The sequence below is a fragment of the Panthera leo genome, chromosome B1 (assembly GCF_018350215.1).
Source record: "Panthera leo isolate Ple1 chromosome B1, P.leo_Ple1_pat1.1, whole genome shotgun sequence".
Taxonomy (NCBI): domain Eukaryota; kingdom Metazoa; phylum Chordata; class Mammalia; order Carnivora; family Felidae; genus Panthera; species Panthera leo.
In genome coordinates, this window is record NC_056682.1 from 38272074 (window position 1) to 38296693 (window position 24620).

Here is a 24620-nt window from a genome sequence, read left to right on the forward strand (position 1 = left end):
GGCGCAGTCGGTTAAGCGTCCGACTTCAGCCAGGTCACGATCTCGCGCGGTCCGTGAGTTCGAGCCCCGTGTCAGGCTCTGGGCTGATGGCTCGGAGCCTGGAGCCTGTTTCTGGTTCTGTGTCTCCCTCTCTCTCTGCCCCTCCCCCGTTCATGCTCTGTCTCTCTCTGTCCCAAAAATAAATAAAAAAAAAAAAAAAAATACCTTGCACTTAATTCATAAACAGAAAACTTTGAAGGGTCAATAGGAATATGAAAAACTTCTGAAACCCACTAGTAATTTCGATGTGTAAATTAAAGAAACACTAAACTATCACCTTAGGCATATACAATCGGCAGACATCTGAGTGCTGCTAACATAAAGTGTCAATCATGATATGAGGGAAATGGGAATTTTTCTACTCAGAAGGATGATAATTATCAGTGAAATTAAGTACACATATGTCCTGTCCCCAGCACATTTCATTGTTGATGTATATCCAAGCAAAGTTCTCATGTCCATCTACAGGAAAAGTACTCATCATAGCAGTGTTTGTAGTAATGAAGAGTTGGAGGCAACCCAAGTGTCCGTCACCAGTTGGTCTAGTCAGCTAAATTGTCTTAGGTTGGTTTCTTCTAAAACTGGACCCTGAGATGTAAATTTGCATTCAAGTAGCTTATTTGGGTAGTGATTTAAGGAAGCACCAGTGTAGGAGTAGGAAAGTGAGGCAGGGGCAGTGTGAGAATAAATAAAGGATACATTATGACAGGTTGCCTCTATGGACAAAGAGAGCTTAATCCCACTGGAGAACACTGGGAGACAGTGTTGTCCATGCCTCAGAGTAATGTCATCCAAGTGGGTAGAACACAAGGGTATTTATCTTCTTGTTCCCATCATGCTGTGCAGAGTGATGGTCCCAGGTACATTAAATTGCACCCATCTAGGTCCATCTAGCCTGCTCAGGAGAGGACAAGAGAAAACCTCAGGTAAAGAGTCCCAATTTTGTGCAGCATGACACTAGATGCATGAACTAGACCATTAGTATTAAAGAGAGAGCACAAGGCAACAACTGGGTCATGCAGATAGGCTTTAAAAGATAGTGTAGAGGGAAATGCATGGGAAACAGCAAAATTATAGACCTATACCATTAAGGTAAACTTAAAACACAAGCAGAAAACAAACCGCATTACATATGTCACACTCATACCACATATGTGGACACATTTCAGACACACTACACAGTGGTTTTGGGTGCAGTGGCAAATGGGACTGAAGATGGAGAATGGAAGAAAGAAAAATAGAAACTGAGGGGTCTCACAGAACTTGATAAAGAAAGGGTGTCAAAACCTGAGGATTTAAAACACCCCTCTTCTGCCTCCTCTGCTTTTCCTGGACCCCATCAAAACCCTCACCTTCCACATTACACATAGGACATCTGGCTTTGGGCTCTGTAAAAGCAGGAACTGTGTTAAATACAATGTAATACCTACCCCTCACAGCTTGTGGCCAGGACTCATCAGATAATACAGCTCTCCACTCTTTCAATGAATAGATTTGAATCAGAGGTGCACAAGCACAACTACATTTCCCAGAGATCTCTAGGTGATTCTAACTCAACTTTGAGGGCGGAGCAGTTTGTAAGGCCAGGGAGGCCACTTCCTGTACTGGTGCTGGAAGTGGGAGGACAGAAGGCAGGCAGCCTGCTTCCTGGTTGAGAGTCCTAGTGGAACTCGGTAAGTGACTTGTCTGTGCTTTGAAATTGGGGCTTATTCCTATCTTAAATGTTGAGTCCAGAGGACTAGATACCACATTTGCCTGAATTTTAGGTCCCAAGGTGGTTCAGGAAGTTTGGCTAACACATACTTTACATTCTTATGCTATAACTACTATACAGCATATAAGGTCACAGGCCTTTGATTCAAACTGTCTGGGTTATGGTCAAAGCCACACCACATCTTAGCTGTGAGGACTTAGGTCACTCTACATCTCTAAAAGTCAGTTTGTTCATCAGTAAAATGGAAGTAATAAGAGAACTTACTTAAAAGGATTGTGTGGATTAGAGAAGTGTGTTAAAAGACAGCTAATGTGTATAATGAGTGTTTCAGGGAGCTGAATTTCCCTCTTGGATAATTGAAGCAGTGGTGTCCACCTCCTCTGTCCCCAACTGGCTGTGTCCCAAAGGGCCCAGTTAGTCCTGCAGGCAGCAAGTCCATATTTCCTGTTTCTCCTGCATTAGCTGATCAGAAATTCTCTAATAATCTCAAATGCCCAGGGAGGCTGGGTTGCACTGTCTACAACGTTTAAAGGAATTCCCACAAGTTTTATCGTACTGAAAAGAGGCTTAGTGGGGAGGGTGCCAGGAGCCATAACTGACAAGTATCAACTCCTTCACTGTTGGCAGACGGAGGATGCCACTCCCTGAGCACAGATGTACAGAATTCCATAGGAGAGAGGAACCTGCTGAGGCAGACAACCCCAGGAGGAAGGGGTCCAATGGGCTCTCCACCCTGGACATTGCTCCCATGTTCTGCCATGATTCTCACAATAACAGCATGCCCGTTGGCACTTTTTAAATAAATTGCTCTTTCCCTTCCCCAGGGCTCTCATTTCAGTTTCTCAGTCACAAAACAGCTGACCCCACCCTCTCCCACTCCAAAGGAAGTTAGCTGTCAACTATTTAGCTGCATCTTGTTCAGAGATCTATTTTGTTTTTCCTTTATAGGCTTAAAAAGTTCAGAGCCAACTTTAAAAATAGGCAGATTTTACCTTCAGATCTGAATTTCTGCTTCTCCTGAGGAGGGCAAAAACAAAATAAAACAAAACTCTCAGAACTTCCTGCTTCCTGGGGCCGATTCCAACTGTCTTTAGCCATACCAACTGTTTCTCTTGGGTGGGGCTTTTCAGTGCACACACAGTTCAAGGATGGTCTGTGGACATAGCTTGCCTGGAAACTTCTCCTTTTCCATCTGGAACATTATTGGGCTGGTCACTTGCCTCTGGGAGTGGGCTGGGTTGTAGTGTCATTGGGGTGGGCCTCAGAGCCAAAATAAGATGGGATAGAGAAGATGGGAAGGGAAAGGAAAGGAAGGGAAGGGAGGAGGAAAAGAAAACAAAAGCACATAGAAAGAAAAGTTATTCAGGAGGACTCCTTAAAATTCTTTTATTCAACTCGGCATTTCTATTCCTAGCTACCTATCCAAAAGACTTGAGAACAGATACTGAAAAATGTACTTGAACACAAATGTTCATAGTTGTGCTATTCATAATAGCTAAAAGTGGACACAATCCAAATTCTCATCAAAGAATGAAGAAGTAAACAAAAATGGTCTATTTATACTATGGAATATTACTAATTCATAAAAAGGAATGAAGTTTTGCTTAAGCAACTCTTTCTTAGAGTTCTGGAGATTTGGAAGCCCACTTCTGATTTGTACAGTTTATGTGTGTATTGACATCCTACTTCCCCTTGCTGTAGGACTCTACTTTCTCAGTCCAGAGAACTGATTTCTTGGTCTATCTTCCAAGACAAAAATGAGGTAGGAAGAAAGCAAAGTGTCTTGTGACTTCTAAAGGCACAAATCTCATTCATGAAGCTTCCAACTTCAAAACCTAGTTTTCTTCCAAGGCTCCCTCTATTTCTTTTTTTTTTTTTTTTTTTTTTCCTTTTTTTTTTTTTTTTATTTTTTAATATATGAAATTTACTGTCAAATTGGTTTCCATACAACACCCAGTGCTCATCCCAAAAGGTGCCCTCCTCAATACCCATCACCCACCCTGCCCTCCCTCCCACCCTGCCCTCCCTCCCACCCCCCATCAACCCTCAGTTTGTTCTCAGTTTTTAACAGTCTCTTATGCTTTGGCTCTCTCCCACTCTAACCTCTTTTTTTTTTTTTTTCCTTCCCCTCCCCCATGGGTTTCTGTTATGTTTCTCAGGATCCACATAAGAGTGAAACCATATGGTATCTGTCTTTCTCTGTATGGCTTATTTCACTTAGCATCACACTCTCCAGATCCATCCATGTTGCTACAAAAGGCCATATTTCATTTTTTCTCATTGCCACGTAGTATTCCATTGTGTATATAAACCACAATTTCTTTATCCATTCATCAGTTGATGGACATTTAGGCTCTTTCCATAATTTGGCTATTGTTGAGAGTGCCGCTATAAACATTGGGGTACAGGTGCCCCTATGCATCAGTACTCCTGTATCCCTTGGATAAATTCCTAGCAGTGCTATTGCTGGGTCATAGGGTAGGTCTATTTTTAATTTTCTGAGGAACCTCCACACTGCTTTCCAGAGCGGCTGCACCAATTTGCATTCCCACCAACAGTGCAAGAGGGTTCCTGTTTCTCCACTCCCTCTATTTCTTAATACTATCATATTGAATGGCCTTTTGTAGCAACGTGGATGGAACTGGAGAGTGTGATGCTAAGTGAAATAAGCCATTCAGAGAAAGACAGATACCATATGGTTTCACTCTTATGTGGATCCTGAGAAACGTAACAGAAACCCATGGGGGAGGGGAAGGAAAAAAAAAAAAAGAGGTTAGAGTGGGAGAGACCCAAAGCATAAGAGACTGTTAAAAACTGAGAACAAACTGAGGGTTGATGGGGGGTGGGAGGGAGGGCAGGGTGGGTGATGGGTATTGAGGAGGGCACATTTTGGGATGAGCACTGGGTGTTGTATGGAAACCAATTTGACAGTAAATTTCATATATTAAAAAAAAATACTATCATATTGGAGAGGTGCAAACATTCAGTCCACAACAAAACTGTTGTAGTTCTTTTCCATGTAATAAGCCATGTTGTCCTGTCTACAGCTTAGTAAAGTAATATCAAACTGTCATCTTGTAATTCTAATTTATGGGAATACTCTGAGGCACAGGGTGACAAGAGGTTTTTCTGAGGTTATGTAGCTAGTAGGGGAAGAGTGAGAATTCTGTCGCTGGACAGTAATTTTCAACTTTGCACTTTGAATTTACCTGCGGAGTTTTTATTTGTATTATTTTCTTTTTTAGTGAAGTAATTGATGTCAAATTTTATATGTTTCAGGTATACAACATAATGATTCAGTATTTATATACATTGTGAAGTTATCACCAATAACTTCACTATCTGTCACTGTAAAATCATTGCATATTATTAACCATATTCCCTACATTGTATATTGTATTCCCATGTCTTACTTATTTTATAACTGAAAGTTGGTATTTTAATCCCCTTCTCTTTAGCCCATCCCTCCACACTTCTCTCTGAGAAACCAGCAGATTAGCCTTGTATCTATGAGTCTGTTTCTCTTGTTTGTTTTGTTTTATAGATTACACATACAAGTGAAAGTTGTCTTTGTCTGACTCATTTCACTTAGCATAATACCCTGTAGGTCTGTCCATGTTGTTACAAATGGCAAGATTTTATTTTTTTATGGCTTAGTGGTATTCCATTATATATACTTACCGTATCTTCTTGATCCATTCCTCTATCAATGGACACTTAGATTCCTTCTGTATTTTGACTATTGTAAGTAATCCTGCAGTGAACTTAGGGGGTATATTTTTTTTTGAATTAATGTTTCATTTTCGTAAGTTAAATACCTAGAAATCAAATCGCTGGATTGCATGGTAGTTCTATTAATTTTTTGAGGAACCATCATACTGTCTTCCATAGTGAATGTACCAATTTAAATTCCCACCAACAGCACACAAGGATTCTCTATTCTCCACATCCTCACATATATTTGCTATTTGTGTTTTTTTCTTTTTAAGTAAGCTCCTTACCCAATGTGGGGCTTCAATTCATGATCCCAAGATCAAAAGTCATATGTTCTACTGACTGAGTCAGCCAGTCACCCAAACACTTGCTATTTCTTTTTTGATACTAGCCATTCCAACAGTGTGAGGTGATAGATATATCATTGAGGTTTTGATTTCTATTTCCCTGGTGATTAGTGATGCTAAGCATCCTTTCATGTATCTGTTGGCCATCTGTATGTCTTCTTTGGAAACATGTCTTCAGGTGCTCTGCCTATTTTTTTTTATTTCAAGTTTTTAGTTAAATTCTAGTTAGTTCACATGGCAAATTGGTTTTAAGAATTCATTGGTTCACTACTTACCTATAACACCTAGTGCTCATCACAGCAAGCACCATCCTTAATATCCATCACCCATTTATCCCATCCCCCTCTCATCTCCCTCCATCAGTGCTCAGTTTGTTCTCTACAGTTAATTTGCTGCCCTCTACCTATTTTTTCCACTTCTCCTATGTTCATCTGTTTTGTTTCTTAAATTCTACATATGAGTGAAATCATGTGGTATGTGTATTTCTATAACTGGCTTATTTTACTTAGCATAATACACTCTAGCTCTTCTGTCTTGTTGCAAATGGCAAGATTTAATTCTTTTTGGTGGCTGAGAAATATTCTAGTGTGTGTGTATGTGTGTGTTTGTATATGTGCCACAACTTCTGTATCCATTTATCAGTCAATGGACATTTGGGCTTTTCCATAATATCCTGTTGTTGATAATGCTGCTATAAACTTTGGGGTGCATAAGCCCCTTTGAGTCAGTTATTTTATATCTTTTGGATAAATACTTAGTGCAATTGCTGGGTTGTAGTTCTGTTTTTTTTTAATGTTTATTTTTGAGAGACAGAGACAGAGAGTTGGGGAGGGACAGATAGAAAGGGAGACACAGAATCTGAAGCAGGCTCCAGGATCTTGGCTGTCAGCACAGAGCCAGACACAGGGCTCGAACTCATGAATAATGAGATCATGACCTGGGCCAAAGTTGGAAGCTTAACCAACTAAGCTACTCAGGCACCTCAAGGGTAGTTCTTTTTTTAACTTTTTTAGGAAACTCCATACTGTTTTCCAGAGTGGCTGCACCAGTTTTCATTCCCACCAACAGTTAAGAGTGTTCCCCTTTCTCCAGAGGCAAGGGAAGCAAAAGCAAAAATCAACTACTGGGACTTCATCAAGATAAAAAGCTTCTGCACAGCAATGGAAACAATCAACAAAACTAAAGACAACCAATGGAATGAGAGAATATATGCAAATGACATATCAGATAAAGGGTTAGTATTCAAAATCTATAAAGAATTTATCAAACTAAACACCCCCCCCCAAAATAATCGACTAAACAAATGGGAGGAAGACCCATAAATAGACACTCTTCCATACAAGACCTACAGATGGCCAACAACACATGAAAAATGCTCATCACTCATCATCAGGGAAATACACATCAAAACCACAATGAGATATTGTTTCATACCTGTCAGAATGGGTAAAATTAAGTTGGTGAGGTCCTCTGCCTATTTTTTAACTGGATTGTTTGTTTTTCATATCTTTTGAGTTAATTTTATATTTTGTATTTTAACCCCTTATCAATTATATCTTTTGTAAGTATCTTCCCCTATTCATTAGGTTGCATTTTAGTTTTGTTGGTAGGTTTCTTTCCTGTTGAAAGATGTTTAGTCTAATGTAGTCCCACTTATTTATTTTTGCTTTTGTTGTCCATGCCTAAAAAGACAGATCTAAAAAAACATGTGCAAACCAATGTCTAAGAGCTGTGTATGCTTTCTTGTATCATTTTCATAGTCTAGGGTCTCACATTTAAGTCATTTTGAGTTTATTTTTGTATGTGGTGTAAGAAAGCAGTCCAGTATCATTTTTTTGCATGTGGTTATTTTAAACAATGCTGTTGGAAACATAAGAGTGCATATGTCTTTTCAATTAGTGCTTCTGTTTTCTTTGGGTAAATACCTAGTAGTGGAATTACTGGACCACATGGTAATTCTATTTTAATCTTTGAGAAACCTCAAAACCTCACTGTTTTTCACAGTGGTTTCACCAGCTTGCATTCTGACCAATGGTGCATGAGGTTTCTTTTTCCTACTTCCTTGGCAACACTTAGTCTTTCTTGTGGTTTTGATTTTAGCCATTCTAACAGGTGTGAGGTGAAATCTCATTGTTTTTATCTACATTTCCCTGATGACTAGTGATATTGAGTGTTTTCATGCATCTGTTGATGATCCTTATGTCTTCTTTGGAAAAATGTCTATTCATATTCTGGTCCTCTGCACATTTTCTAATTGGATTGTTCATTTGTTCTTGATAATGAGTTTGTGAGTTCTTTACATATTCTGTATATTAACCTCTTATCAGTTACTTATGTCCAAGACCTGACTGAATTGCCACAGGTGTATGTGTATTAATTTGGTATCCTACAACTTTACTGATTTCATTTATTACTTCTAATAGTTTTTAGGTGGAATCTTTAGAGTTTTCTATATAAAGTATCATGTTTTCTGCAAATAGTGATAATTTTACTTGTTATTTCCACTTTGATTTTTTATTTCTTTTCTTTTCTGATGTTGTGGCTAGAACTTCCAATACTATGTTGAATAATAGTGGCAATAGTGGGCATTCATCTTATTGATCTTAGAGGAAAAACTTTCATCTTTTCACTGTTGATTATGATGTTGGCTGTTGTTTTGCATATTATAGCCTTTATTATGTTGAAGTATGTTTCTTCCACACCCACTCTGTTGAGAGGTTTTACCATAAATGATATATTGAATTTTATAAAATGCTTTTTTCTGTATCTATTAAGATGACCATATTTTTTAACCCTTCTTTTTGCTAATATGATGTATTACTGTTGTTCATTTGTGAATGTTGTTGCATCTCTAGAATAAATCCCATTTGATCATGGTGTACAATCCTTTGAATATATTGTTGAATTTGGTTTGCTAAATTTTTTAAGATTTTTGCATTTGTGTTCATCAGGAATATTGGCCTGTAATTGTGTGTGAGTGTGTGTGTGTGTGTGTGTGTGTGTGGTGTCTTTCTGTGGTTTGGGTATGAGTGTAATATTGGCCTTCTTAAATGATTTTGGAAGCATTCCTCTTAATTATTTTGAAATATTTTCACCAGGATAGGTATTAACTCTTCTTTAAATGTTTGGTAGAATTTATCTTTTAAGACACGTGGGCTTTGTTTGGAGTTGTTTGGTGTTTGGTTGGTTGATTTGTTTGTTTTTGTTTTTTATTATTGATTCAATTTCATTAATAGTAATGTCTATTCAGATCTTCTGTTTCTTCCTAATTCTGTCTTGGAAGATAGTTTCTAGACATTTATCCATTTCTTCCAGATTGTCCCATTTGTTGGCAGGTAATTGTTGTAATTTTTCACATAGTCTATCATTATTCTTTGTATTTCTGTATTATCAGTTATAACTTCTCTCCCATTTCTGATTTACCTTATTTGGGTCTTTCTTTTTTCTTGAGATGTCTGGCTAAAGGTTTGTCAATTTTTTTTTATCTTTTCAAAGAACCAACTCTTAGTTTCACAAATCTTTTATGTTTTTTTAGTCTCTATTTATTTTTACTCTGATCTTTATTATTTCCTTCCTGGTACTAACTTTAGACTTTGTTCTTTTTCTAGTTATTTCAGGTATAAGGTTTGACTATTTCAGTATTTTTGTTTGTTTATTTCTTGGGATAGGCCCATATTGCTGTAAATTTCCCTTTTGGAACTATTTTTGCTGCATCCCAGAGGTTTTGAACCATAGTGTTTCCATTTTCATTTGTTTTGAGTTATATTTTGATTTCCTCTGATTTCTTTGTTGACCTATTGGTTGTTTAGTAGCATATTGTTTAGTCTCATGGGTATGTGCTTTTTCCAGTTTTCTCCTTGTAATTGACTTCTAATCTCAAACTGTTGTGGTCTGAAAAGAAGGTTGATATGATTTCAGTCTTCTTAAATTAATTATTGTTTGTAGCCTAAAATGTAATCTATCTTTGAGAATGTTCCATTTGCACTTGAAAAAAATATGTATTCTGCTGTTTTTGATGACATGTGCTATGTATATTTTTTTTATTTATTTAAATGCCAGTTAGTTAACATACAGTGCAGTCTTGGCTTCAGGAGTAGAACCCAGTGATTCATTACTTATATATAACACCCAGTGTTCACCCTAACAAGTGCCCTCCTTAATGTCCATCACCCATTTAGCTCACCCTCCCACCAATCTCTCTTCCAGCAACCCTCAGTTCTCTACATTTAAGAGCCACTTATGGTTTGCTTCCTTCTCTGTTTTTTCCTTATTTTTCCTTTCCTTCCTTTTGTTCATGTGTTTTGTTTCTTAAATTCCACATGAGTGAAATCTTATGATATTTCTTTCTCTGACTGAAGTATATCATGTAGCATAATATACTCTAGTTCCCTACGTGTTGCAGCAAATGACAAAATTTCATTCTTTTTCATCGCCAAGTAATATTCCATTATATATATACTACATCTTTAGCCATTCATCAGTTGATGGACATTTGGGCTCTTACCCATAATTTGGCTATTATTGATAGCATTGCTATAAACATTGGACTGCATGTGCCCCTTTGAATCAGCATTTTTGTATCCTTTGGATAAATACCTTGTAGTGCATTTGCTGGGTCACAGGGTAGTTCTATTTTTAATTTTTTGAGGAACTTCCATACTGCTTTCCAGAGCAGATGGTCCAGTTTACATTCCCACCAACAGTGCAAAAGAGTTCCCTTTTCTCTGCATCCTCACCAACGTCTTTTGTTTCCTGAGTTGTTAATTTTAGTCATTCTGACAGGTGTGAGGTAGTATCTCATTGTAGTTTTGATTTGTATTTCCCTGATAAGTGATGTTGAGCATTTTTCATGTGTTGTTGGCCATCTGTAGGTCTTGCATGGAAAGGTGTCTATTCATGTCTTCCTCCCATTTGTTTAGTGGATTATTTGTGTTTTTGGGTGTTTAGTTTGATAAATTCTTTATAGATATTGGGTACTAATCCTTTATCCGATATGTCATTTGCAAATATCTTCTCCCATTCAATTGGTTGTCTTTTAGTTCTGTTGATTGTTTCCTTTGTTGTGCAGGAGTTTTCATCTTGATGAGGTCTCAATAGTTCACTTTTGTGTTTTATTTCCCAGGTTCCAGAGACATGTCTAGTGAGAAGTTGCTGAGGTTGAGGTCAAAGAGATTGCTGCATGTTTTCTCCTGTAGGATTTTGATGATTTCCTGTCTCATATTTAGGTCTTTCATCCATTTTGAGTTCATTTTTGTGTATGATGTAAGAAAGTGGTCCAGTTTCACTTTTCTGCATGTCACTGTCCAATTTTCTCAGCTGCAAGGTTGGTTACATACTCACAAATCAGTCAATGTGATACACCAACCCTGGAGCCCAGGAAAAAATGCCAGTTGATCATTCTTTAATGTACTGTTGAGTTCATTTTGCTAGTATCTTGCTGATAATTTTTGCATCTAGTTTCAGATGCAAAAGACCAGGATGTTTGTCTGTAATTCTTTTCAGTGGAGTCCTTATTTGGTTTTAGAATCAAGGTAATGCTGGCTTCAGAGAATGAGTTTGGAAGCTTTCCTTCTATTTCTAGCTTTTGGAACAGTTTGAGAATAGGTATTAACTTTTTTTTAAAAGTCTGGTAGAATTCCTCTGGGAAGACATCTTGCCAAGACATTTGTTTGTTGGAGAATTTTGATTCAATTTCTTTGCTGGTTAGGAGTCCATTTAAATTTTATATTTCTTCCTGTTTCAGTTTTGGTTGTTTGTGCATTTCTAGGAATTTGTCCATTTCTTCCAAATTGCCTAGTTTGTTGGCATATGATTTTTCATAGTGTTTTCTTATAATTGTATTTCTGTGGTGTTGGTTGTGATCCCTCCTCTTTCATTTGTGATTTTGTCTGAGTCTTTATCTTTTCTTTTTGATAAGTCTAGCTAGGGGATTGTCAACTTTGTCAATTCTTTCAAAGAACCAGGTCTTGGATTCATTTATTTGTTCTGTTTTTTTGTTGTTGTTTCTATATTGTTTATTTCTGCTCAAATCTTTATTATTTCCCTTTTCTGTTGGCTTTAGGCTTTATTTGCTGTTCCTTTTCTAGCTCTTTTAGGTGTAAGGTTAGGCTGTATATTTGGGACTTTTTTGTTGTTACTTGAGCTAGACCAGAGTTCAACGTACTTTCCCCTTAGGACTGCATCCCAAAGGGTATGGACTGTCATGTTTTCATTTTCATTTGTCTCCATGTATTTTTAAAAATTTCTTCTTTAATCTCCTGGCTAACCCATTTATTCTTTAGTAGGATGTTCTTTAACCTCCATGTATTTGAGGGCTTTCCAAATTTTTTCTTGTTCTTGGCTTCAAGTTTCATAACATTGTGATAAGAAAATATGCATGGTTTGATCTTGATCTTTTTATACCTGTTGAGGCCTGATTTCTGATCCTATATGTGATCTATTCTGAAAAATGTTCCAAGTGCACTCAGGAAGAATGTGTATTTTGCTGTTTTAGGATTAAATGTTCTGAATATATCTGTTAAGTCCATCTCATCCAGGGTGCCATTCAAAGCCTTTGTTTCATTGTTCATTTTCTGCTTAAATTATTTGTCCCTTGCTGTAATCGGCATATTACAGTCTCCTCCTGGGGCACCTGGGTGGCTCATTCAGTTGAGCATCTGATTTTGATCTCACAGTTCATGAGTGCAAGTTCCGCATACAGGTCTCTGCTGTCAGCACAGAGCACACTTTGGATCCTCTGTCCCCTGCTCTTTTTGCCCCTTCCCCACTCATGTGTGTGTGAGCACTCTCTCTCTTAAGCATAAATATTTTTGTTTTAAAAAGTCTTCTACCATTATGGTATTGTTATCAAGGAGTTTATGTTTGTTATTAATTGATTTATTGTTTGGGTTTTTCCAAGTTGGGGGCATAAATATTTACAATTGTTAGATCTTCTTGATGGCTAGACCTCTAAACTGTGATATAATGCCTTTCTTCCTCTCTTGTTATTATCAGTATTAAGTTTTCTGGTCTAATAGGTCATTTAAGGTGGCATTTCTTATTGATTTTCTCTCTGGATGATCTATTTATTGATGTTAGTGGAATGTTAAAATCTATTATCCTATTACTGTCAGTTTCTCACTTTCTGTATGTTAGTATTGCTTTATGTATTTAGGTCCTGCTATGTCAGGTGCACCTAACAGTGTTATATATGTAAGTGTTATATCCACTTGTTGTGTTGATCCCTTTATTCTTATGTAATACCTTTTTCTGGTCTCATTACAATCTTTGCTTTAATGTCTATTTTATCTCATATACGGATTGCTACCCCAGCTTTCTTTCTGTTTCCATTCACAAAATATCTTTTTATGTCCCATTATTTTCAGTCTTTTTGTGTGTGTGTTTTTTTATTTTTTTTATTTTTTTTATTTTTTTTTCAATATATGAAATTTATTGTCAAATTGGTTTCCATACAACACCCAGTGCTTATCCCAAAAGGTGCCTTCCTCAATACCCATCACCCACCCTCCCCTCCCTCCCACCCCCCATCAACCTTCAGTTTGTTCTCAGTTTTTAACAGTCTCTTATGCTTTGGCTCTCTCCCACTCTAACCTCTTTTTTTTTTTTCCTTCCCCTCCTCCATGGGTTTCTGTTAAGTTTCTCAGGATCCACATAAGAGTGAAAACATATGGTATCTGTCTTTCTCTGTATGGCTTATTTCACTTAGCATCACACTCTCCAGTTCCATCCATGTTGCTACAAAGGGCCATATTTCGTTCTTTCTCATTGCCATGTAGAACTCCATTGTGTATATAAACCACAATTTCTTTATCCATTCATCAGTTGATGGACATTTAGGCTCTTTCCATAATTTGGCTATTGTGTGTGTTTTTTTTAAATCAAGTGAGCCTCTTGTATGCAGCATATGTCTGTGTCTTATTTTTATTCATTCAGCCAATCTGTGTATTTTAATTGGAGCATTCTGTTCTTTTACATTTACAGTAGTTATTGATAAGTATGTGCTTATAGCCTTTTTTTTTGTTGTTTTCTGTTTGTTTTTCTATTTCTTTGTTCTTTTCTTTTCCTCTTGATATCTTTTCTAATAAGTTTGTGGCTTTCCCTAGTGTTGTTTGCTTTTATTTCTCTTGTGTATAGACGTTTGATTTGTGGTTACCATGAGGTTTATATGTAACATCCTATGTACATAGCAGACTATTTTAAGTTGAGGGTCACTTAAGTTCAACTGCATCCTAAAAGTACACTTTTACTACCCCCCATATTTTATGTTTTTGATGTTATTTTACATGGTATTATTTTATTGTTATTATTATTATTTAATTTTGTTATTATTTGATTTTACTTATTGTGACTCTGGGTGATTTTGTTACTTTTGTTTTTTAGATTACATACTAGCTATATAAATGGCTGATCCACTATCTTTACTATATGTTTATCAGGGAAATTTTTTCTTTCATAATTTTCTTAATTAGATACGGCTTTTTCTTTTTTGCTTAAGGAAGTTTTCTTAACATGGCTTGCAAAGCTTGTTGGGTATTGATGAACTCCTTTAACTTTTACTTGTCTGAGTACATTCTTATTTCTCCTTCAATTCTAAGTCATAACTCTACCAGACATTTGAATATATTGGGCCATTCTCTCTGGCCTACAAAGTTTCTACTGAAAAATCTGCTAGTCTTATTGAGGTTCCCTTGTACATAACTAGCTTTTTTTTCTCTTCCTGCTTTTAAGATTTTCTCTTTAAATTCAACTGTTGACAATGTTAGTTACAATGTGTCTTGGTGTGGGTCCCTTTGGTTCATCTCACTTTAGACAGTAGTTACAAACGATTCCATCTGAATCAATAATTTATTTGTGCTACTCATTGTCTTGAGTGGTAGGGAACCACCCCATGAGGTCTCTCCCTGGATAAATTTATTTAATTTTTTTTTAAGGCTCTTGCTTGTAACTTCCTTTTAGGAGACAATAAGGGTTTCCTTAACAAAAAAAAAAATTAAAACCACTGATGCACATGTAAAATAAGAGATTCTAGAGACTGGAAACTAGACAGCAAATTCTACATACCAACCTTCTCTCCAGGTGTACATTCAAAATGGTAAATTGTAATTGAAGTAACATGTCACTTAAGGATAAGTCACTTAAGGATAAATCACAGCAGTCCATTCAACCACTTAATATTGATCATTCAAAAAAAAACATCCATTTTATCTACAGAAAAAAACAAGTGTCTTTTATTTGATATTCAAGGCCCTTTAGTGTTGGCCTCATTCTGTATATCTTACCTTCCTTCATACAGCTCTCCAAAATAACCATCAATGCGACTAAGTCAGTTTCCCATAATCAGACACTGAGACAAGGACCCATGTGCATTTGACATATTAAGGAAGTTTTTCTGAGAGAAACCAAGTTTCAGCTTCAATGAGAACTATAAGTTTGTCCAGACACAAGGCAAGCACATGGGTTTTCAAAACCTCCCACAAGTCACTGACCGAGGGCAGCCCTAGCAGCCTGTCATTTTCAGCTTTCCAGAGAGAGAGAGGCAAAGCAGATCTAGAAGCCCTCAAGGAATTCTCCAAAGAAGGTCTAGGGTGCAGGTCCTTATGCATAAGAATGCAAAAGTTATACCACCTCATACCTGTCAGAATAGCTAAAATTTAAAATTCAGGAAACAACAGATGTTGGCAAGTATGTGGAGAAAGGGAAACCTTTTTGCACTGTTGGTGGTAATGTAAACTGGTGCAGCCACCATGGAAAATAGTATGGAGGTTCTTCAAAAAATTAAAAATAGAATTACCCTATGACCCAGCAATTGCACTACTAGGTATCTATCCAAAGGAGACAAAAATGATGATTTGAAGGGGCACAGGTACTCCGTTTATAGCAGTGCTATCAACAATAGCCCAAATGTTCATCGACTGATGAATGGATTAAAAACATGTGGTGTATATATACAATGGAATACTACTTGGTGATCACAAAGAATGAAAATCTTGCCATTTGCAACAACATGGATTGAACTAGAGTGTATTACGCTAAGCAAAATAAGTCAGTCAGATAAAGAAAAATATATGATTTCACTCATGTGGAATTTAAGAAACATAACAGAAAACATAGGGGAAGAGAAGGAAAAATAAGATAAAAACAGAAAGGGAGGCAAACCGTAACAGACTCTTAAATACAAACAGGGTTATTGGATGGGAGATGGGTGTGGGGGATGGACTAAATGGGTGACGGGCATTAAGGAGGGCACTTGGTGGGATGAGCAGCTGGGTGTTATACATGAGTGATGAATCCTTGGGTTCTGCTCCTGAAACCAATACTACTAACTTGAATTTAAATAAATTAAAAAAAAAAAAACACAAAAGCTAGGCCAAGCACAGCAAAATGGTAAAGAGATCTGAGGTGATTTGAGTGGCTTACAGGCAGTAGTCTCCCCACACTGTCCTTAGTTCTGAATCCTCACAAATCCCATGTGCCTGTCTAGGTACATACACTAAGCATGCTCTGTTCTTCATCCCTTTGTACCTGTGTTGGAGGCCAATAGGTTTAAAGGGTTTCATTGAGTCACATTTTTTAATGTTTTTAAATTACTTCAGCTATAATTCTCATAAATTTTCTACTCTTTATTCTATAGTAAAGGGAGTCAATTCTGCGCAGCACTCCTTTATTTTGGCCTCTCTCTTCCTTACTTTTTTTCTCATTTTGATTTACATCTTCACTAACCACTGTAGAGGTAATATTTTGTCAAGGTAGCTTATCATTGTTTTATTTCTCAAGTTTTTTTTTTCATGTTTGAGATTGTCTTTATGTTGCCTTAATGATTAAATTAAAAACTAACATAATCATCTGAGGGTCACATTTCCATTCAGTACTTTGTAAGCATAATTCAATTACTTCACATTTGGATACTTCTGTGAAGTATTCTGATGCCAGTCTTATTTTTCTGCCTTATAAATTGTTTGCTTTCTCTGCCTGATGCTTGAATAGTTAAATTTTGAATATTCATCAATTTAATCAGAATATATTCCAGTGCTGAATACGTTAAATCAGACTTTTCCCAAATCTTGTTTTTCTTGTGTTGTAAATCTATTTTTTTTGCTTCATTTCAGGAATATGTCATCTCTTTCTATATTTGTTAAAAGTTTACTTTTGAGACAGAGAGAGAGAGAGCACAAGCAGCGGAGGGGCAAAGAGAGAGGGAGAGAGACAGAATCTCAAACAGGCTCTGTGCTTACAGCACTGGGAGATCATGACCTGAGCCAAAATTAAGGGTCGGTAACTTAACAGACTGAGCCACCCAGGCGCCCCACTCTTTCTATTATGATTTTTGAGTTTTCTTCAGAAACACCAATTATCTTTACATTGAATCATCCTTGACTACTTTTTCTACTAGCTTTTCCCTGTTTAATGGCTTTATCTTTTTATTAACTCGTAGTAATCTGAGTATCAAGGTTTTCTTCTACTTAAGAAATTTGAAATCATCCTGTATCTATATTGTTCCTTTCTGTTTATAATTGATTATGCATTAGCTTTGTTTTTTTTTCTTCATTAGTTTCCTAAGGCCTGAAATCTTTTGTTCCATAATACTGTATTATTTTAGCACCTCTTTTTTGGCTTTATTTTATAAGTCCATTTTAAATGTTGTATTATTCCAAGTACCTGTGAAAAAATTATTTCCATTGTTCAGTTTATATTTTTCTTGAGTTGGTGGTCTTTCTTTGTTTTTTACATAGTATGTCTTTTTCTTCTTATCCCAATCTCAGTATATTTGCATTCTACTTTTTTATTATATTCATGTATGTGAGGCTCTGGCTCCCCCTTGGTTTCTTTTTTTTTTTTTTAAGTTTATTTATTTATTTAGAGATGGAGTGTGTGTGTGGGAAAGGCAGAGAGAAAGAGAGAGAGAGAGGGAGAGAGAATCTCAAGCAGGCTCTACACTGTCAGTGTGTAGCCCAATGCAGGTCTCAAACACATGTACCATGAGATCATGACTTGAGCTGAAATCAAGAGTCAGACATTTAACCAACTGATCCATCCAGGCTCCCCTCCCTCTTTGTTTCTTTAATATGACTGGGGAGATGTCTGGTTGGGGTGGGACTTGACTCTTCAATCTTTTCAGTGGAAATCAATTATGACAGAAGATAGGTGGGTGGCCAATCTTCTGTATATAAGCAGTTCTTCTTTTCTGGTGACACCATACATTAAAAATATTACCTTATTTTTCTGTGCCAATATCCCCAAATATACTTTACACCTAAAGGAAGACCAGGTACTACCATTACATACTGGTATTTCTGTGTTTGGTAAATCTTGTGGTAATCAGGGGCATGAAACATGTTTTACTCTTCCTTGCTGATCCCATGACAATTAATCATCTTGTTGCTTCTGAGCCTCCTCTGGCTTCCACAAAGTCCATGACTAGAATTCCATCAGTGCTGCTGTCATTTCCTGTGGCTATACTTTCTACAGTGTCTCCTACATAATTCAGATATTCACTTTTTAGTCCTTTCTTTTCTGTTTTGCATTTTTAGGGATTTTTAAAAAACAATTCACTGTCCACCTAACTACTTTTTTGTTTGCAAGGGAAATCACAATATATATTTTACTATCTTATCTATTATTTCTAGAGTTAAGGCCAGAAATAAGAAATTTCTAAGTATTCTGAATGGAAACTAAAAATCATTCTCCTTCTAATTTGCCTAAGATATTAAGTACCTTTATGAAACTTCTCAGCACTCTATAAGTATGTTCATTTTGTCTTCTTTGAGTTTTACATTTATCTTTAAGCTGGAAGCAAAGGGTATATCACTTCACAGAGATGCTACAAATCAACTTATAAAGCTAATAGCATTTCCAATGCGATATTTCCTTTCCAACTACTTTTTACTTTCCCAGTAGAAATATTCACTATTTCCCAGTGAAATGCTTTCCCAGCATTTTGCTTTGAATCACTTTAGTTACACACAATTTCTTATGTTTAGTCACAAAATACTCAAGTATTTTTTTAGTTACAACATGTTTGCATTGAGACTCCTAATAGAAACTGAATTTTTTTAATGGACATACAGTTACTAAATTCTAATTTAAAATTATATCTTAAGGGCGCCTGGGTGGCTCAGTCATTAAGCATCAGACTTCGGCTCTGGTCATGATCTCACAGTTGATGAGTTCGATTGAGTTCAAGCCCTGCTTGAGGTGAACACAAGCCCCATTTCAGGTAGAATGCAACCCATGCTTCAGGTAAAACATAAGCCCCACTTTGTATGAACCCTGCTTCTTTCTCTCACTCTCTTTCTCTCTGCCCCTTTTGGGACTTTCTCTCTTTGCCTCTTTCATCCTCTCTCTCTCAAAAAAAAATTATATCTTAAAAAGAGTATAGAGAGAAAGAGGGGAAAAAGGAAAACAAAACACTTGAAAACAAACTATGACAATTCAAAAATTATATAAAATAATTTCCTAGTAGAAGTAATAATGGTCGGACCAAGAATCAAATGGCCAATCTATAAACTACTTGATTCCCTTTCAATTAACCTTCACCTCTGTTCCTTATATATACATTTAGATTATTGGTTAGGTGCCAGAGAGGGTATGAGGTGGTCTGGCTAAATACCAATTGTTCCTCTGTGCCTACATGGTAGAGTATTACAGCTTGTTGGGAAAAGATGTTTTTGAGATGACAAGAAATGTAATGGATCTAATAGATTTAAATAAAACAATATTTCAGATACCAAGAACAGAGAAAGGGAGTGCTGGATGAGTCAAAAACAAGAGAAATAAAAGAATCTGAGAGAAATGATATGAGGAGAGAAAAGAGAAATACTAAACTTATGACTATTAAACTTAAAGCCTTTGTACCATGACATCTCAGGTTGTGCCACATTGCAAAAAGGGTTTGCCTTGATATCTGTATAAAACTATTGCAATTTGAGTCTCAGTAGTTTAAAACTATTGACTAATTTCTAAGATAAAGCATATCTAAACCATATATCTTTTGTTCCACATCACCTGTCCTTACTCAACACTGCTTCTGGATATAGAAATAAGGAAAGGTTTGGGATGGTCTGGCTAAATTACAGTTGTTCTCTGTTTCTGAGTGATAGTTTTAGAGCTTTTGTACATGTTGATAAAAGATACCAATACAAATTAAGATGAGAAGAAATGAAATTATTTGGAGAAAATAAAGTTGCAGACACCAAGAATGCAGAAATTTGAAACAATAGCAAAATGGAAAGAAGAGTTGATGAAGAAAGAGAAAAAATACAAAAGAAATGACAATAAGGACAATAGAAACATATAGCTTATCACCACTAGCTTAGGGACAGGGCCTTTTGTTTCATGTCACTTCAGGCCATGTTATATTAACAATGGTAATGCACCACTGTTATAAGTAGTGTCTTACATGGGATTAGGGCTCTTCACTAGCAGGGGACAGAAAACTTTTCTACATGAGATTTAACAAAATAAGGGCTTTTTTTTTTAGCTCACCTTAGCGGAAAGTCAAGAGATAATTTAAGATTTTATTCATGTCTTGTCTTTTCTCCTGCTTTTCTTTTCTCAACTCCATAAATTCTTTGTTGATATTATTTTTCAGCAAGTTCTCCTTGTAGCTTTGAGAAATCCTACCAGTGTTTAGCCCTGCAGGAGAATATATCTGCTTAGGTTTCAGAAAAATTCCTTCAGTAGAGTCTCACCGACCCGACTTGGATAACATGCCATCCATGAGCAAAGCACTGGTCCTAGAGCCTTTGTACTTTAAATTGGTCTTTCTTAGGTTAAATGTTCAGCTGAATGTGTACAACTTATTCTTCATAAAATAGCCAGAAATATCAAAATGATTATGGTATAATTTGCTGAACTGAAATCTTCCCCTACTGTCCTTCTCAGAGTGATTTTGCACTTCAGACTAAAAGCCAAAAGGCTGATATGGTTTATAGACCTATGTCACTTGTCTGATCTCATTTCAATCCACATTTCCTCTCTGCTTCAATCACTGTAGCTTTCTACATGTTCTCTGAACATTCTAGGCAAGTGTACTTTTTTTGCTGTTTCTTCTGCCTAAGTGGTCCACACAATGTGGACATGGTTCATTCTCTCACATCCTTAAGATCACAATGAAACTTTCTTTGATGACTTTATTTGAAATTAAAGTTCTCTCAGTGAACAATGTATATTCTTTCTTTGCTTTAGTTTTCCACAAAGCACTTATCATAATCTAAGAAATTGAATATTTTATTGGTTTATTTAATTTACTATTTATGTCAGCCCAATCCCTACTAAAATGTAAGATTTCTGTGGGCAAGCAAGCAGCAGATCAGTAGCAAATACATAGTAGGTATTCAGAAACTATATTGAATGAGTTAATAAATCAGTGCACAAATGAATGTAAATCTTTGAGTGGGAAACTTTGACTATGGTTTTATCTAAAGGGGAAAGTGAGTGGGTCAGGCACCATGAACACAATGGACTTCTTTAATAATTCTTCTGTTTATATGAGGAATTACTTGTAAATCCTGTTTTGATACTGATTCAAACCTTGCTTTGTTCATCATGAAGAAAACCACATGTAAGCTGTTTATAATTTTGCTCCTCACTTATTCTGAATTTCCAATTTTTCATGTTCAAAATGTGAATGAAATGATAGTTTTCCTACAGGGTTACTAAGTCTACTAGGTGAATTTGTATGCATCAAAGTATTTTATACAATAAAAGCACTAAACAAAAGACTTATGATTATGGATCTTTATAACCACTGATTGCATTTACATATTAAAAATATAATTAAGCTAATAAAAGAAATTCAAATGTAAAAGAAATATATTTGTTTCTATTTTGTTGTCTTTCTTTTAGGGGATCATGGACATTGAAGCATATTTTGAAAGAATTGGTTATAAGAATTTTAGGAACAAATTGGACTTGGAAACATTAACTGACATTCTTCAGCACCAGATCCGAGCCATTCCCTTTGAGAACCTTAACATCCATTGTGGGGAAACCATGGAATTGGGCTTGAAGGCCATTTTTGAGCAAGTTGTGTGGAGAAACCGTGGTGGATGGTGTCTCCAGGTCAATCATCTTCTGTACTGGGTTCTGACCACAATTGGTTATGAGACCACAATGTTGGGGGGTTACGTGTACAGTACTGCAGCCAACAAATATAGTAATGCTATGATTCATCTCCTGCTGAAGGTGACTACTGAGGGTAAGAATTACATAGTGGATGCTGGATTTGGACGTTCTTACCAGATGTGGCAGCCTCTGGAGTTAATTTCTGGAAAGGATCAGCTTCAAGTGCCTTGCATCTTCCGCTTGACAGAAGAGAGAGGAATCTGGTACCTGGACCAAATCAGAAGACAGCAGTACATTGCAAATGAAGAATTTCTTAATTCTGATCTCCTGGAAAAAAATAAATACCGAAAAATATACTCCTTTACTCTTGAACCTCGAACAATTGAAGATTTTGAGTCTGTGAATACATACCTTCAGACATCTCCAACATCTGTGTTTACAAGCAAGTCATTCTGTTCCTTGCAGACATCTGAAGGGGTTCACTGTTTAGTGGGCTGCACCCTTACCTATAGGAAATTCAATTATAAGGACAATATGGATTTGGTAGAGTTTAAGGTCCTGAATGAAGAAGAAGTAGAACAAAAGCTGAAAAGTACATTTAATATTTCCTTAGAGAGAAAGCTTGTGCCCAAACATGGTGATCAATTTTTTACCATTTAGAGTAAGGAGTAAAAATAGTCTTCAGTATTATTTCATGTACTGAAACTTTTTGTTATAAAAAATATTAAACATATATTAGAGAAAATAAACTAATAAGTGTTTATGTATTTATCACCGAATTTATCAACTATCAATTACCATATTTCCCCAATTGTTTGCACATTATGTTAAAGAAAATTTCACTCTTAAAAATATCAGGATTTATAGTTAGATAACATTTTAAAGAAATATAATCAGAAACTTTTCAAAATTAATAAGAAAAGTATTTTAAGGATGGCCTATGTTTTTCGTGGGTGAATATAGTGACTTGTGCTAGGAAATCTTCCATATTGGTTTGTGAAAATGAATGAAAGAAACTTCATTTAAAATAGAGTTGGGAGAGTGGCCAAAATGAAGAAATCAGGAGACTATAGATGCTGGAGAGGATGTGGAGAAACAGGAACCCTCTTGCACTGTTGGTGGGAATGCAAATTGGTGCAGCCGCTCTGGAAAGCAGTGTGGAGGTTCCTCAGAAAATTAAAAATAGACCTACCCTATGACCCAGCAATAGCACTGCTAAGAATTTATCCAAGGGATACAGGAGTACTGATGCATAGGGGCACTTGTACCCCAATGTTTATAGCAGCACTCTCAACAATAGCCAAATTATGGAAAGAGCCTAAATGTCCATCAACTGATGAATGGATAAAGAAATTGTGGTTTATATACACAATGGAATACTACGTGGCAATGAGAAAAAATGAAATATGGCCTTTTGTAGCAACGTGGATGGAACTGGAAAGTGTGATGCTAAGTGAAATAAGCCATACAGAGAAAGACAGATACCATATGGTTTCACTCTTATGTGGATCCTGAGAAACGTAACAGAAACCCATGGGGGAGGGGAAGGAAAAAAAAAAAAAGAGGTTAGAGTGGGAGAGAGCCAAAGCATAAGAGACTGTTAAAAACTGAGAACAAACTGAAGGTTGATGGGGGGTGGGAGGGAGGGCAGGGTGGGTGATGGGTATTGAGGAGGGCACCTTTTGGGATGAGCACTGGGTGTTGTATGGAAACCAATTTGACAGTAAATTTCATATATTAAAAAATAAAAATAAAATAAAATTTAAAAAAATTAAATTAAATTAAACAGTTAAAATTTTCAAAAAAAAAAAAAGAATAAAAGACTGATAGGATAAGAAAAAAAATAAAAATAAAAAAATAAAAAAATAAAATAGAGTTGGGAGGCCAGAATGGGAGCTCATACGCCCTACCACTTTTCATCAATTGCAGACCCCAACAAGATGTGTATCTTGGATTTGCAATAAGAAGCTTACTTTACTCCAACAGTAAGAATTTTTCCTTTTCCTTCAACAAGATCAGCCAATGATACCACAATTCAGCCAATGAGAAGTTGTCACTACCTTAGGCTCTTGCTTTCCTCCGATGCTTTCCTTTCATTCAGGCACCCCCAATTGCATTTTTAAACACTAACAACAGAATATCTGAAAAAGAAATTCACAATAGCATGAAAACAATAAAACACTTAGGAATAAATTTAGCCACAAGAGTGAAAGATCTATACACTCAAAAACTATAAGACAGTGATGAAATAATTAAAGACACACATGAAAAAATAAAGAAGACACAAATTAAAAAAAAGATAAACCAGGTTATGGATCACAAGTATTAACATTGTTAAAATATTCATACTGCTCAAGGTTATCCATAGAGGCAATGCAATCACTATCAAAATTTTAGTGACATTTTATACAAAAATGGAACAATCCTAAAAAGTGTATGGAACCACAAAAGACCTTGAGTAGCCGAATCAATCTTGGGAAAGAACAGAGGTAAAAAAATACTCTCTCTCTCTCTTTCAAAAATAAATGAATATTAAATGTTAAAATATTCACACTGTTCAAGGTTATCCATAGAGGCAATGCAATCACTATCAAAATTTCAGTGACATTTTACACAAAAATGGAGCAATCCTAAAAAGTGTATGGAACCATAAAAGACCTTGAGTAGCCAAATCAATCTTGGGAAAGAACAACAATGGTAAAAAAAAAAAAAAATACGCTCTCTCTCTCTTTCAAAAATAAATG

The 24620-nt window shown here is 36.2% G+C and overlaps 1 protein-coding gene and 1 long non-coding RNA gene across 4 annotated transcripts; one reads left to right on the forward strand and one right to left on the reverse strand.

Moving 5' to 3' along the window:
• Positions 1 to 1650: 1650 nt before the first annotated feature.
• LOC122217552 (arylamine N-acetyltransferase 1) lies at positions 1651 to 22677 on the forward strand. Of its 2 annotated transcripts, none has more exons than XM_042934675.1 (2): positions 1651 to 1712; positions 21658 to 22677. In XM_042934675.1, the coding sequence occupies exon 2, from the start codon at positions 21664 to 21666 to the stop codon at positions 22534 to 22536; it is 873 nt and encodes a 290-aa protein (XP_042790609.1). In that variant the 5' UTR covers positions 1651 to 1712; positions 21658 to 21663; the 3' UTR covers positions 22537 to 22677. The 2 variants fall into 2 exon arrangements, with proteins under 2 accessions (XP_042790609.1, XP_042790611.1); XM_042934677.1 differs by lacking the exon at positions 1651 to 1712 and adding an exon at positions 7016 to 7048.
• Positions 2706 to 24022, reverse strand: LOC122217555. Of its 2 annotated transcripts, none has more exons than XR_006201574.1 (4): positions 23937 to 24022; positions 22288 to 22382; positions 22051 to 22143; positions 2706 to 3013 (listed from the first exon to the last, which is right to left on the reverse strand). It is a non-coding gene; the product is annotated as an uncharacterized LOC122217555 (long non-coding RNA). The 2 variants fall into 2 exon arrangements; XR_006201575.1 differs by lacking the exon at positions 2706 to 3013 and adding an exon at positions 20321 to 20445.
• Positions 24023 to 24620: the final 598 nt, after the last annotated feature.